General features: G+C 52.0%; 1 protein-coding gene across 1 annotated transcript in view; it reads right to left on the bottom strand.

The window, feature by feature from the left end:
* The window catches only part of LOC147113121 (polypeptide N-acetylgalactosaminyltransferase 14-like), a 327,805-nt gene that overhangs the window by 102,900 nt on the left and 208,956 nt on the right, over positions 1–15,949 (bottom strand). Inside the window, 2 exon segments of the mRNA XM_085998011.1 lie at positions 7,353–7,437; positions 9,652–9,739. Of these exon segments, the coding sequence (XP_085854137.1) occupies positions 7,353–7,437; positions 9,652–9,739 (173 nt within the window).

The following is a 15,949-nucleotide window of genomic DNA, read 5'->3' as shown; positions in this document are numbered from 1 at the left end:
TAGGGACAGAGTGATGTCCTGGAAGAGTTTCGATCGCCTAGAGGGGTCGGAGAGGAATTTCCCAGATTTTTCTCCCAAATTGGCCATTGGGTTTTTTATCTGGTTTCTCGCCTCTCCCGGGAGATCACATGGGTTCGGGTGGGATGGAGAGTGATAGAAGATTTGAGGTTAGGATCAGATCAGCCATGATCTTATTGAATGGTGGAGCAGGCTCGAGGGGCCGATTGGCCTACTCCTGCTCCTATTTCTTATGTTCTTATGTTCTTATACCCATTGCCCCTGGTCACTGGCTCCACTGCCCCGCTGATACCCATTGCCCTGGTCACTGGCTCCACTCCCTCCTGATACCCATTGCCCTGGTCACTGGCTCCACTCCCTCCTGATACCCATTGCCCTGGGTCACCGGCTCCACTGCACTCCTGATACCCATTGCCCTGGTCACTGGCTCCACTCCCTCCTGATACCCATTGCCCTGGGTCACTGGCTCCACTCCCTCCTGATACCCATTGCCCAGGTCACTGGCCCATTGCCCTCCTGATACCCATTGCCTCTGGTCACTGGCTCCACTGCCCTGCTGATACCCATTGTTCTGGTCACTGGCTCCACTGCCCTCCAAATACCCATTGCCTGGGTCACTGGCTCCACTCCCTCCTGATACCCATTGTCCGGGTCACTGGCCCAGTGCCCTCGTGATACCCATTGCCCTGGTCACTGGCCCATTGCCCTCCTGATACACATTGCCCTAGGTCACTGGCTCCATTGCCCTGCTGATACCCATTGTCCTGGGTCACTGGCTCTACTGCCCTGCTGATACCCATTGCCCCTGGTCACTGGCTCCACTCCCTCCTGATACCCATTGCCCCTGGTCACTGGCTCCACTCCCTTCTGATACCCATTGTCCTGGTCACTGGCTCCGCTGCTCTGCTGTTATCCATTGTCTGGGTCACTGGCTCCACTGTCCTCCTGATACCCATTGTCCTGGTCACTGGCTCCACTGCCCTCCTGATACCCATTGCCTGGGTCACTGGCTCCACTGTCCTCCTGATACCCATTGCCTGGGTCACTGGCTCCACTGCCCTGCTGATACCCATTGCCTGGGTCACTGGATCCACTGCCCTGCTGATACCCATTGCCTGGGTCACTGGATCCACTGCCCTGCTGATACCCATTGCCTGGGTCACTGGATCCACTGCCCTGCTGATACCCATTGCCCCTGGTCACTGGCTCTACTGCCCTGCTGATACCCATTGCCTGAGTCACTGGCTCCACTGTCCTGCTGATGCCCATTGCCTGGGTCACTGGATCAACTGCCCTGCTGATACCCATTGCCCGGGTCACTGGCTCCACTGCCCTGCTGATGCCCATTGCCTGGGTTACTGGATTGACTGCCCTCCTGATACCCATTGCCCTGGGTCACTGGCTCCACTGCCCTCCTGATACCCATTGCCCTGGGTCACTGGATCCACTGCCCTCCTGATACCCATTGCCCTGGGTCACTGGCTCCACTGCCCTCCTGATACCCATTGCCCTGGGTCACTGGCTCCACTGCCCTCCTGGTACCCATTGCCCTAGGTCACTGGCTCCACTGCCCTGCTGATACCCATTGCCCCTTGTCAGGGCGAGGCTGGTTCTGGACCCAAGTGCAGACAGACGAGGCGAGAAGCAGGTATGCAGTCTTAAATAAAAGTACTTTACTAGAATCACACAGGTAAACAGTTACAAACATAGGAGCTCAAGACAAGCTACCACTAGGCAAATGGCTTGTCAAGACTGAGCACAGAGGGAAGAAACCACAGAACTTAAATACAAGCAAAAACAGGTGACACCAATAAACCTGATAAAAGGCAGTTAAGTAATAAACACAGGAGAAACTAGCAACAATTAGCAAAGGGAAAAAACAAGTGAAGATGCCATCTAGGGGTTACTGAGGGAACTAACCGGTACCCTCACAGGACCCCCTCCCCTAGGAACGGCTCCTGATGTTCCTCCTGGACGATCAGGGTGGCGACGGCGAAAATTTCTGATGAGTTCAGGATCCAAAATGTCCCGTGCCGGAACCCAGGAATGCTCTTCAGGACCATAACCTTCCCAGTCGACCAGGTATTGAATGCTCCTCCTAACCCGACGACTATCAAGGAGGCGACGGACAGTGTAGGCTTGCTGACCGTCAATCATGTGGGGCGGGGGGGGGAGGTCTGGATGCAGGAACCAAGGGACTGGTAAGTACCGGCTTGAGGTGAGAGACGTGGAACGTGGGATGTATCTTCATCGACCGAGGAAGGAGGAGCCGGTAGGCCACAGGGTTTACTTTTTCCAAAATCCTAAAAGGTCCGATGAACCGGGGAGCCAACTTGTGGGACTCCACATGGAGCGGAAGATTCCGGGTAGACAGCCAGACCTTCTGTCCGGTCCGGAACCGAGGAGCTGGGCGGCGGTGTCGGTCAGCCTGCACTTTCTGCCGAGAAGAAGCGAGCTGCAAGGCGGATCGGACCCTCCTCCAGGTATGGCGGCAGCGTTGGACGAACCCCTGGGCAGCCGGGACTCCTACCTCCCTCTCCTGTTCAGGGAAGAGTGACGGTTGTAAGCCATATTGACATTCGAAAGGTGAGAGACCAGTGGAGGAGCTCTGAAGGGTATTGTGCGCGTACTCTGCCCAGACCAGATACTTGCTCCAGGTGGAAGGATTGGAGGACACAAAGCTTCTTAGCACCCTCTCCAGATCTTGGTTGGTTCTCTCAGTCTGGCCATTAGACTGTGGGTGGAACCCAGAGGAGAGACTGACGGAAGCGCCCAGGAGGGAACAAAAAGCCTTCCAGAACCTGGATGAGAACTGGGGACCACGGTCAGAGACGACATCCAGGGGCAAGCCATGGAGGCGGAAGACATGCTGGACAACCAGCTGGGCAGTCTCTCTGGCAGAAGGAAGCTTGACAAGAGGGACGAAGTGAGCAGCCTTGGAAAAGCGATCGACCACAACTAGGATGGTAGTGAATCCCTCAGATGGAGGTAGCCCGGTGATGAAATCCAGGGTGATATGAGACCAGGGACGGCTGGGGATGGGCAAGGGATGCAGGAGACCAAGCGGAGGTTGTTGGGATGTCTTGTTCTGGGCACAGATGGGACAAGCGGAGACAAAGGCCCGGGTGTCAGCTTCAATAGAGGGCCACCACAACCTCCTCTTAAGGAACTCGAGAGTCCGACGGATCCCAGGATGACCAGTCAATCGAGAAGAGTGCCCCCATTGAAGGACCTGGGTGCGCACCTGACTGGGAACATAAAGGCTATGAGGAGGGCCTCCTCCAGGGTCAGCCTCCTGACGTTGGGCCCCTCGCACCACAGTCTCAATCTCCCATGCGACGGGAGCAACGATGCAGGAACTGGGGATGATAGGTTCCGGGGTCTGGTCCTTTTCCGAGGGGTCAAACTGGCGAGAAAGGGCATCTGGTTTGAGGTTCTTAGACCCTGGGCGGTAAGACAGGAGAAAGTTGAACCGGGTAAAGAAGAGAGCCCACCTGGCCTGCCGAGGGTTGAGGCGTTTGGCGTCCTGGATATATGTCAGATTTTTATGGTCGGTCCAGACGACAAAAGGATGCTCTGCTCCCTCCAACCAGTGTCTCCACTCCTCCAAGGCCAACTTAACTGCCAAGAGCTCCCTGTTGCCGACATCGTAGTTACTCTCTGCTGGCTTCAGGCGATGGAAAAAGAAGGCACAGGGATGTAGCTTTTGGTCCTTAGGGGAGCGCTGGGACAGGACAGCCCCGACTCCAATATCCGAGGCATCCACCTCTACGATAAAGGGCAGGGTGGTGTCAGGGTGTACCAGAATGGGAGCAGAGGTGAAGCGTTGTTTGAGCTGCTGGAAGGCCCGTTCCGCTTCAGAAGACCAACTGAACCGTAAAGACGAGCCCTTGGTCAATGCGGAGCGGGAGGCGGCAAGGGAGCTGAAGTTGCGGATGAAGCGTCTGTAAAAGTTGGCGAATCCCAGGAACCGCTGAACCTGCTTAACCGGTGTGGGACGCGGCCAGTTCAAGACAGCTTGAACCTTGCTAGGATCCATCTGGACGCTTCCACAGGAGATGACGTAGCCCAGGAAGGTGACCTTAGAGAGGTGGAATTCACATTTCTCGGATTTGACAAAGAGACGGTTCTCCAAGAGCATCTGCAGCACCCGTCTGACGTGTTGGACATGCTGCTGGGGGGACTTTGAGAAGATGAGAATATCATCCAAATAAACAAACACGAACTGGTTCAGCAGGTCCCGGAGCACGTCATTGACCAGAGCTTGGAAGACAGCAGGAGCGTTAGTGAGACCAAAGGGCATGACGAGGTATTCCCAGTGATCGCTAGGGGTGATAAAGGCAGTCTTCCATTCATCCCCCTCCCTAATGCGGACCAGGTTGTACGCGTTGCGGAGGTCAAGTTTGGAGAAGATGGTAGCTCCCTGCAGCTGCTCAAACGCTGAAGACATCAAAGGGAGAGGATAGCAGTTCTTAATGGTAATTTTGTTAAGCCCCCGATAGTCTATGCAAGGCCTGAGACCACCATCCTTCTTCTTTACAAAAAAGAAGCCAGAGCCCGCTGGGGAGGTGGAAGGGCGAATGAAACCTGTAGCGAGGGCTTCCTTGATGTATTCTTCCATGGAAACATTCTCAGGGCCAGAGAGAGAGTAGAGCTGACCCCGAGGGGGGCTAGTGCCAGGCAGGAGATCAATGGCACAGTCGTAGGACCGGTGTGGGTGGGAGTGTAGTGGACCGCCTCTTACTAAACACAGCATGGGGGTCCGAATATTCAGGTGGCACATGAGCAAGGTCCAGCTGATCAGCTGGCTTGGGAGAGGAAAGACGGGGCAGACTAGGGAAGACCTTAAGACAGTTGGCTAGACATGAAGGACCCCACTCCTGCACAGTCCCGGTAGTCCAGTCAATGTGAGGGTTGTGAAGAGAGAGCCACGGATGTCCAAGAACGAGAGGGAGCTCAGGTGAATCGATACGGTGAAACTGCAGCAACTCTTGATGTCTCTCCCCTACTTGGACATGTAATACTCCGATGATATGATGAATACGCCCAGAACCAAGGGGCCTGCCGTCGAGGACGGTGACTTGTAAAGGCTTGTCAAGGCGGGAGAAAGGAATTTTCAGGCTGCGCACAAGGGTGGCATCGATAAAACAGCCAGCAGCCCCGGAGTCAACAAATGCCTGGAGGTTGTACTGTTGTCCCTCCCAAGAGAGACGAGCGGGAAGCAGGGTTTGGAAGACAGAAGGGGTAGGAGAAGGGATTTGATCTGTCAGTATTTTCCCAATCCTCCTGGCTTTTTCCTGAAGCTCAGGGCATGTGGCTCTGAGATGGCCAGACAGGCCACAGTAAAGACAACGCCCCTCTCTCAATCTCCTCTGTCTCTCAAACTGGGAGAGCCGAGTTCTGCCGAGTTCTGCCGAGTTGCATAGGTTCCTCTTCGGTGCTAACAGGTGGACTTGGGGGTACTTGGAAACTCTTGGTCAGATTCGAAACACCGGAAGATCTCACCTCTGTGGCAGTAGTGAATCTCCTCTCTCTACCATGCTCCCGGAGGCAGTTATCCACTCTGATGGCAAGGGAGATGAACGTGTCAAGGTCCTCCGGAACCTCTCTGGACGCCAGTTCATCTTTGATAGATTCGCAAAGGCCATGAAGAAACATGGAGAGAAGGGCCTCGGTGTTCCAGCGGCTCTCCGCAGCGAGTGTGCGGAACTCAATGGCGAAGTCGGCTACGTTGCAGTTGCCCTGGAGGAGATTCAAAAGTCTCTTAGTTGCCTCCCGTCCACTCACAGGATGGTCAAAGACTTTGCTCATCTCTTCGGCGAAAAGGAGAATGTCCGAGCAGACGAAAGATTGCTGCTCCCAGATAGCGGTAGCCCAAGCGAGAGCTTTTCCCGAGAGTAGTGATATGATGAACGCTATCTTAGAGCGGGGTGATAGGAACATGGAGGGTTGGAGTTCAAAAACTAGGAAGCACTGGGTCAAGAAGCCGCAACACTTGCCCGGATGACCGTCATAGCGCTCTGGCGCGGGTAGGCGAGGCTCTCGGTGAGTCTGGAGGTCGGCGACCGGTGGGGTAGTACCCAAAGGAACTGACTGAGGAGGAACATCCTGAGCAGAAGCCACAGCGGCTGGGTGTTGAATGGTCTGAGTCCACGTATTTACCTTGTCCGAAATGCTTTGGAGAAGTTGCTCAAGGCGGCCGAGGAAAGCACCTTGATGGGAGAGAATAGAACGAAATTCCTCCATCACTGCTGGGTCCATACTGGCTCAGTCTTGCTGTCAGGGCGAGGCTGGTTCTGGACCCAAGTGCAGACAGACGAGGCGAGAAGCAGGTATGCATTCTTAAATAAAAGTACTTTACTAGAATCACACAGGTGAACAGTTACAAACATAAGAGCTCAAGACAAGCTACCACTAGGCAAACAGCTTGTCAAGACTGGGCACAGAGGGAAGAAACCACAGAACTTAAATACAAGCAAAAACAGGTGAAACCAATGAACCTGATAAAAGGCAGTTAAGTAATAAACACAGGAGAAACTAGTAACAATTAGCAAAGGGAAAAAACAAGTGAAGGTGCCATCTAGGAGTTACTGAGGGAACTAACCGGCACCCTCACAACCCCTGGTCACTGGCTCCACTGCCCTGCTGATACCCATTGCCTGGATCACTGGCTCCACTGCCCTGCTGATACCCATTGCCCTGGGTCACTGGCTCCACTGCCCTCCTGGCACCCATTGCCTGGTTCACTGGCTCCACTGCCCTCCTTACAGGAAAGGTGTGATTGCACTAGAGAGGGTACAGAGGAGATTTACAAGGATGTTGCCAGGAGTAGAGAATCTTAGCTATGAGGAAAGACTGGATTGGCTGTGTCTGTTTTCCTTGGAGCAGAGGAGGTTGAGGGGAGACCTTATTGAGGTGTATAAAATTATGAGGGGCATAGAAAAAGTGGATAGAAAGGACCTATTTCCCTTAGCAGAGGGGTCAAAAACCAGGGGGCACAGATTTAAAGTAATTGGTGGAAGGTTTAGAGGGGATTTGAGGGGAAATTTCTTCACCCAGAAGGTTGTGGGGGTCTGGAACTCACTGCCTGAAAGGGTGGTGGAGGCAGGAACCCTAACCACATTTAAAAAGTACTTGGATGTGCGCTTGGGTTGCTCTACCCTGCAGGGCTACGGACCAAGAGCTAGGAAGTGGGATTAGGCTGGATAGCTCTTTGTTGGCCGGCGCGGACACGATGGGCCGAAATGGCTTCCTTCCGTGCTGTAACTTTCTATGATTCTATGATCCTGGTGCCTCTCTCCCACTGGTGCAGCCTCTCAAGTTCTGCCACTTACTTGATTGGCGCGATGGGCTCCAGTCTTTTTGCCCTGTGTTCCGGTGTCAGCTGCTCCCATTTGAAGTGTAGGCTCCAGTCAAACCCTGGGGGAAACACAACAAGCATTCAATCAGTGACCCCCTTATACCAAGACTGAAATAATACCCCTCCTCCACAGCAACCAACCGTCTGTGCCAATGGGGATGTGGGGAAGTTGGGGGCGGGGGGGCGGTGGCTAAGGACGTAAGTGACAGTCATCTTAACCAAATTTTTCTCCATGAAACTCACCTCCTTAATCACTTAGCCACTCAAAGTCCAATCCTGAACTTGTCCTCCTGACTCCCATGTTAGCTGGCATTGTAAATGGTTCCCTTCATTCAGGCACCATCCCTCTCCTTTTTAACATCTCTATCCTCAACCCCTTCCTCAAAATACCCAGCCTTGATTCATCCATCCTCTCCAACTACCCTGTCCCATCTCTAACCTCTAAAGTAGTGGAACATTTTGTCAAACTTGTCATCTCCCGGCTCTCCCATAGCTCCCTGTTGAAAACCCTTCAGTCCGGTTTCCGCCCTTTCACCAGACTGAGATGCAATGTTCCCTCTAAATTTTTTTAGGTGCGCGGCCCCTTCAACGGGCCCATTCAAGTTTCCACGCATGCACGGTTTTTCCATTTAAAAGCCAGCGAGCGCCCTGCGCGGGACCTCCAGACCGCTGCGCAGCCACGCAGCTTAACAGGAACAAGCCAAAGTCACAAAAAGCATTCTCCATGGTGAGATATCCGTATCCTCCTCAGTCTCCCTGCAGTTTTTCCATTCTCCTCGTCACTTCTCCACCGCTGATCTGAGACTGACCTTGCACGGGTCTATTCCTATCTATCTCAACGCAGCCACTGCATCTCCAACAAGGAATCTCTATTCCTGCCCCTCTTCTACATGCTGTCCTTTGGTGAGATCATTCAGAAGCAGAGGCCAGTTTCCACATGTGTATTGAAGACACCCAGCTCTACCTCTCCACCACCTCTCTTGACTCTGTGACCACCTTTAAAAAAAAATTCATTCTTGGGATGTGGGCGTCGCTGGCAAGACCAGCATTTACTGCCCATCCATGAGAAGGTGGTGGTGGGCCTTCTCCTTGAACTGCTGGATGCGGTTTGATACAACTGTTAGGGCAGTTAAGAGTCAACCAAGTTGGTGTGGGACTGGAGTCATGCCTAGGCCAGGCCGGGTAAGGACACTCATGAACCAGTTGGGTGTTTACGCAATCTGACAGCTTCATGGTCACTTTTCCTGATAGCAGCTTTTTATTTCCAGATATTTAAAACTGAATTTAAATTCTCAATCTGCCCATAGTGGGATTTGAACTAATGTTCTACTGGATTATTAGTCCAGGTCTCTGGATTGCTAGTCCAGTAACATAACCATTACATTACCTCCGTGCTGTCAGCCTGTCTGTCTGACGCCAAGTCTTGGATGAGCCACAGTTTCCTTCAACTTAACATTGCCAAGACTAAAGGTATGGTTTTCTGACTCCACCAGAAGCTCTGCTCCCTTGCCAGTAACTCAAACCTCTCCCTGGCCTTTTGCTCAATCTGAACCACACCAGCCACATCTTGGCGTCCTTTTCAGCCCAGAGCTCAACTTTAAACCTCACGCCCTCCCCGCCACAAAGACCACTTTACTTTCACCTTCACCACATCACCCGCCTCCATCCCTACCTAAGTCCCTCGCTGCTGAAGCCCTTAGCCATGCTTTTATCATCTGCATTATTCCAATGTCTTCTCTCTGGCCTCCCATCCTGTACCCTCCACAAACTCTAACATGACCAAAATGAAGCTGCCCACATCCAGTCCCACAGTAAGACCTCCATCCTCAGTGACCTACACTGGCTCCCTGTCCTGCAACGCCTCCAATTTAAATTCCTCGTCATCTACAATTACCTTCACAGCCTCAGCTCACCCTATCTTTGTACCCTCCTCCAGCTATATCTTCCCCCACACGCTTCAGTCCCCTGAGTCTGACCTTCTGTACATATCCCTCTACCTCCACCTCACCATTTGCTTCAGACTTTTAAGCCACCTCAGCCTACTCTTAAGTATGTCCTCCCTAAACCCTAAACCTCTCCACCTTTAAGAAGCCTTTCCAAACTCTATCTTATCGACCTGACTTTCAGTCACGCCCTTCAGCCCTCCTAAACTCTGCCTCAATGGTTTGAGGTCCATTTCAAAGTCAACTTCCATTTCAGAATCATCTTATGTAATTTTTTACGTCAAAGATACAACATAGATACTTGTTCCTGTTGTTGACTCTCCGTCCTACCTCCCCTCAGATCCGATGAAGCTGCCACGTAGGCGAAGGTATCCATGTTGATGATGTCGATGACAGGACTGAGCACACGGGTTGGGTCCTGACACAGAGAACGTACAATAACTAAACACGACAGAGACACGACCGGCACATGGACATCACAGCCTGGGCCACAAGCTATCTCTCCCTTTACTCTCACGGTGACAGGACGTATCTCTCACTTTACACCCACGGTGACAGGATGTATCTCTCTCTTTACTCTCACGGTGATGGGACGTATCTCTCACTTTACTCTCTTGGTGATGGCACGTATCTCTCACTTTACTCGCACGGTGATGGGACGTATCTCTCATTTTACTCTCACGGTGACAGGATATATCTCTCTCTTTACTTTCACGGTGATGCGATGTATCTCTCACTTTACTCTGACGGTGATGCGATGTATCTCTCCCTTTACTCTCACGGTGATGGCACGTATCTCTCACTTTACTCTCACGGTGACAGGACGTATCTCTCACTTTACCCTCACGGTGACAGGACGTATCTCTCCCTTTATTCTGATGGTGATGGGACGTATCTCTCCCTTTACTCTCACAGTGATGGGACGTATCTCTCTCTTTACTCTCACGGTGATGGGATGTATCTCTCCCTTAACTCTCACGGTGATGGGACATATCTCTCAAGTTGCTCTCATGGTGATGGGACATATCTCTCCCTTTACTCTCACGGTGATGGGACATATCTCTCCCTTTACTCTCACGGTGGTGTGACGTATCTCTCCCGTTACTCTCATGGCGATGGGACGTATCTCTCCCGTTACTCTCATGGCGATGGGACGTATCTCTCCCGTTACTCTCACAGAGACAGGACGTATCTCTCCCTTTACTCTCACGGTGATGGGACGTATCTCTCCCTTTACTCTCACGGTGATGGGACGTATCTCTCCCTTTACTCTCATGGCGATGGGACGTATCTCTCCCGTTACTCTCACGGTGATGGGACGTATCTCTACCGTTACTCTCATGGCGATGGGACGTACCTCTCCCGTTACTCTCACGGTGATGGGACGTATCTCTCCCGTTACTCTCATGGCGATGGGACGTATCTCTCCCGTTACTCTCACGGAGACAGGACGTATCTCTCCCTTTACTCTCACGGTGATGGGACGTATCTCTCCCTTTACTCTCACGGTGATGGGACGTATCTCTCCCTTTACTCTCTTGGTGATGGGACGTATCTCTCCCTTTACTCTCTCGGTGATGGGACGTATCTCTCACTTTACTCTCACGGTGATGGGACGTATCTCTCCCTTTACTCTCTCGGTGATGGGACGTATCTCTCACTATACTCTCATGGTGATGGGACGTATCTCTCCCTTTACTCTCACGGTGACGGGATGTATCTCTCCCTTTACTCTCACGGTGATGGGACATATCTCTCGCTTTACTCTCACGGTGACGGGACGTATCTCTCCCTTTACTCTCACGGTGATGGGACGTATCTCTCGCTTTACTCTCTCAGTGATGGGACGTATCTCTCGCTTTACTCTCACGGTGATGGGACGTATCTCTCGCTTTACTCTCTCGGTGATGGGACGTATCTCTCGCTTTACTCTCACGGTGATGGGACGTATCTCTCCCTTTACTCTCACGGTGATGGGACGTATATCTCCCTTTACTCTCACGGTGATGGGACGTATCTCTCCCTTTACTCTCATGGTGATGGGACGTATCTCTCCCTTTACCCTCACGGTGATGGGACGTATCTCTCCTTTTACACTCACAGTGATGGGACGTATCTCTCCCTTTACTCTCACGGTGATGGGACGTATCTCTCACTTTACTCTCACGGTGATGGGACGTATCTCTCCCTTTACTCTCTCGGTGATGGGACGTATCTCTCACTATACTCTCATGGTGATGGGACGTATCTCTCCCTTTACTCTCACGGTGACGGGATGTATCTCTCCCTTTACTCTCACGGTGATGGGACGTATCTCTCGCTTTACTCTCACGGTGACGGGACGTATCTCTCCCTTTACTCTCACGGTGATGGGACGTATCTCTCGCTTTACTCTCTCAGTGATGGGACGTATCTCTCGCTTTACTCTCACGGTGACGGGACGTATCTCTCGCTTTACTCTCACGGTGATGGGACGTGTCTCTCCCTTTACTCTCACAGTGATGGGACGTATCTCTCCCTTTACCCTCACAGTGATGCGATGTATCGTTCCCTTTACTCTCACGGTGACAGGACGTATCTCGCCCTTTATTCCGATGGTGATGGGACGTATCTCTCCCTTTACTCTCATGGCGATGGGACGTATCTCTCCCGTTACTCTCACGGTGATGGGACGTATCTCTCCCGTTACTCTCATGGCGATGGGACGTATCTCTCCCTTTACTCTCACGGAGACAGGACGTATCTCTCCCTTTACTCTCACGGAGACAGGACGTATCTCTCCCTTTACTCTCACAGTGATGGGACGTATCTCTCCCGTTACTCTCATGGCGATGGGACATATCTCTCCCGTTACTCTCACGGTGATGGGACGTATCTCTACCGTTACTCTCATGGCGATGGGACGTAACTCTCCCGTTACTCTCACGGTGATGGGACGTATCTCTCCCGTTACTCTCATGGCGATGGGACGTATCTCTCCCGTTACTCTCACGGAGACAGGACGTATCTCTCCCTTTACTCTCACGGTGATGGGACGTATCTCTCCCTTTACTCTCACGGTGATGGGACGTATCTCTCCCTTTACTCTCTTGGTGATGGGACATATCTCTCCCTTTACTCTCTCGGTGATGGGACGTATCTCTCACTTTACTCTCACGGTGATGGGACGTATCTCTCCCTTTACTCTCTCGGTGATGGGACGTATCTCTCACTATACTCTCATGGTGATGGGACGTATCTCTCCCTTTACGCTCACGGTGACGGGATGTATCTCTCCCTTTACTCTCACGGTGATGGGACATATCTCTCGCTTTACTCTCACGGTGACGGGACGTATCTCTCCCTTTACTCTCACGGTGATGGGACGTATCTCTCGCTTTACTCTCTCAGTGATGGGACGTATCTCTCGCTTTACTCTCACGGTGATGGGACGTATCTCTCGCTTTACTCTCTCGGTGATGGGACGTATCTCTCGCTTTACTCTCACGGTGACGGGACGTATCTCTCGCTTTACTCTCACGGTGATGGGACGTGTCTCTCCCTTTACTCTCACAGTGATGGGACGTATCTCTCCCTTTACCCTCACAGTGATGCGATGTATCGCTCCCTTTACTCTCACGGTGACAGGACGTATCTCGCCCTTTATTCCGATGGTGATGGGACGTATCTCTCCCTTTACTCTCACGGTGACAGGAGGTATCCCTCCCTTTACTCTCACGGTGATGGGACGTATCTCTCACTTTACTCTCACGGTGACAGGACGTATCTCTCACTTTACTCTCACAGTGATGGGGCGTATCTCTCCCTTTACTCTCACGGTGACGGGATGTATCTCTCCCTTTACTCTCACGGTGATGGGACGTATCTCTCGCTTTACTCTCACGGTGACGGGACGTATCTCTCCCTTTACTCTCACGGTGATGGGACGTATCTCTCGCTTTACTCTCTCGGTGACGGGACGTATCTCTCGCTTTACTCTCACGGTGATGGGACGTATCTCTCGCTTTACTCTCTCGGTGACGGGACGGATCTCTCGCTTTACTCTCACGGTGATGGTACGTATCTCTCCCTTTACTCTCACGGTGATGGGACGTATCTCTCCCTTTACTCTCACGGTGATGCGACGTATATCTCCCTTTACTCTCACGGTGATGGGACGTATATCTCCCTTTACTCTCACGGTGATGGGACGTATCTCTCCCTTTACTCTCACGGTGATGGGACGTATCTCTCCCTTTACCCTCACGGTGATGGAACGTATCTCTCCCTTTACTCTCACGGTGATGGGACGTATCTCTCACTATACTCTCATGGTGATGGGACGTATCTCTCCCTTTACTCTCACGGTGACGGGATGTATCTCTCCCTTTACTCTCACGGTGATGGGACGTATCACTCGCTTTAGTCTCACGGTGACGGGACGTATCTCTCCCTTTACTCTCACGGTGATGGGACGTATCTCTCGCTTTACTCTCTCAGTGATGGGACGTATCTCTCGCTTTACTCTCACGGTGATGGGACGTATCTCTCCCTTTACTCTCACGGTGATGGGACGTATCTCTCCCTTTACTCTCTCGGTGATGGGACGTATCTCTCCCTTTACTCTCATGGTGATGGGACGTATCTCTCCCTTTACCCTCACGGTGATGGGACGTATCTCTCCCTTTACTCTCACAGTGATGGGATGTATCTCTCCCTTTACTCTCACGGTGATGGGACGTATCTCTCACTTTACTCTCATGGTGATGGGACGTATCTCTCCCTTTACTCTCACGGTGATGGGACGTATCTCTCACTTTACTCTCACGGTGATGCGACGTATCTCTCTTTACTCTCACGATGATGGGATGTATCTCTCCCTTTACTATCACGGTGATGGGACGTATCTCTCCCTTAACTCTCACGGTGATGGGACATATCTCTCACGTTACTCTCATGGTGATGGGACGTATCTCTCCCTTTACTCTCTCGGTGATGGGACGTATCTCTCCCTTTACTCTCACGGTGATGGGACGTATCTCTCCCTTTACTCTCACGGTGATGGGACGTATCTCTCCCTTTACTCTCACGGTGATGGGACGTATCTCTCCCTTTACTCTCTCGGTGATGGGACGTATATCTCCCTTTACTCTCTCGGTGATGGGACGTATCTCTCCCTTTACTCTCACAGTGATGGGACGTATCTCTCCCTTTACTCTCACGGTGATGGCACATATCTCTCACTTTACCCTCACGGTGACAGGACGTATCTCTCCCTTTATTCTGATGGTGATGGGACGTATCTCTCCTTTTACTCTCACAATGATGGGACATATCTCTCCCTTTACTCTCTCGGTGATGGGACGTATCTCTCCCTTTATTCTGACGGTGATGGGACGTATCTCTCCCTTTACCCTCACAGTGATGCGATGTATCTCTCCCTTTACTCTCACGGTGGTGGGACGTAGCTCTCCCTTTACTCTCATGGTGACGGGACGTATTTCTCGCTTTACTCTCTCGGGGATGGGACGTATCTCTCCCTTTACTCTCTCGGTGATGGGACGTATCTCTACCTTTACTCTCTCGGTGATGGGACGTATCTCTCCCTTTACTCTCACGGCGATGGGACGGATCTCTCCCTTTACTCTCTCGGTGATGGGACGTATCTCTCACTTTACTCTCACAGTGATGGGACGTATCTCTACCTTTACTCTCTCGGTGGTCGGACGTATCTCTCCCTTTACTCTCACGGTGACGGGACGTATCACTCGCTTTACTCTCACGGTGATGGGACGTATCTCTCACTTTACTCTCACGGTGATGGGACGTATTTCTCCCTTTACTCTCTCGGTGATGGGACGTATCTCTCCCTTTACTCTCACGGTGACGGGACGTATATCTCGCTTTACTCTCACAGTGATGGGACGTATCTCTCCCTTTACTCTCTGGGTGATGGGACGTATCTCTTCCTTTACCATCTCGGTGATGGGACGTATCTCTCCCTTTACTCTCACGGTGATGGCACGTATCTCTCACTTTACTCTCACGGTGACAGGACGTATCTCTCGCTTTACCCTCACGGTGATGGGACGTATCTCTCGCTTTACCCTCACGGTGATGGGACGTATCTCTCCCTTTACTCTCACAGTGATGGGACGTATCTCTCCCTTTACTCTCACGGTGATGGGACATATCTCTCCCTTTACTCTCACGGTGATGGGACGTATCTCTCCCTTTACTCTCATGGTGACAGGACGTATCTCTCCCTTTACTCTCACGGTGACGGGACGTATCTCTCCCTTTACTCTCACGGTGACGGAACGTATCTCTCCCTTTACTCTCACGGTGATGGGACGTATCTCTCCCTTTACTCTCACGGTGATGGGAAGTATCTCTCCCTTTACTCTCACGGTGATGGGACGTATCTCTCCCTTTACTCTCACAGTGATGGGACGTATCTCTCCCTTTACTCTCACGGTGACAGGACGTATCTCTCCCTTTACTCTCTCGGTGATGGGGCGTATCTCTTCCTTTGCTCTCACGGTGAGGGGACGTATCTCTCCCTTTACTCTCACGGTGATGGGACGTATCTCTCCCTTTACTCTCACGGTGACGGGACGTATCTCTCCCTGTACTCTCACGGTGACGG

The sequence above is a fragment of the Somniosus microcephalus genome, chromosome 9 (genome assembly GCF_052327205.1).
Source record: "Somniosus microcephalus isolate GS21.2 chromosome 9, FLI_Smic_1.0, whole genome shotgun sequence".
In the NCBI taxonomy this organism is placed as follows: Eukaryota; Metazoa; Chordata; class Chondrichthyes; order Squaliformes; family Somniosidae; genus Somniosus; species Somniosus microcephalus.
Note: the sequence above shows the minus strand (reverse complement) of the source record. Positions and strands in the feature narration are given on the sequence as shown.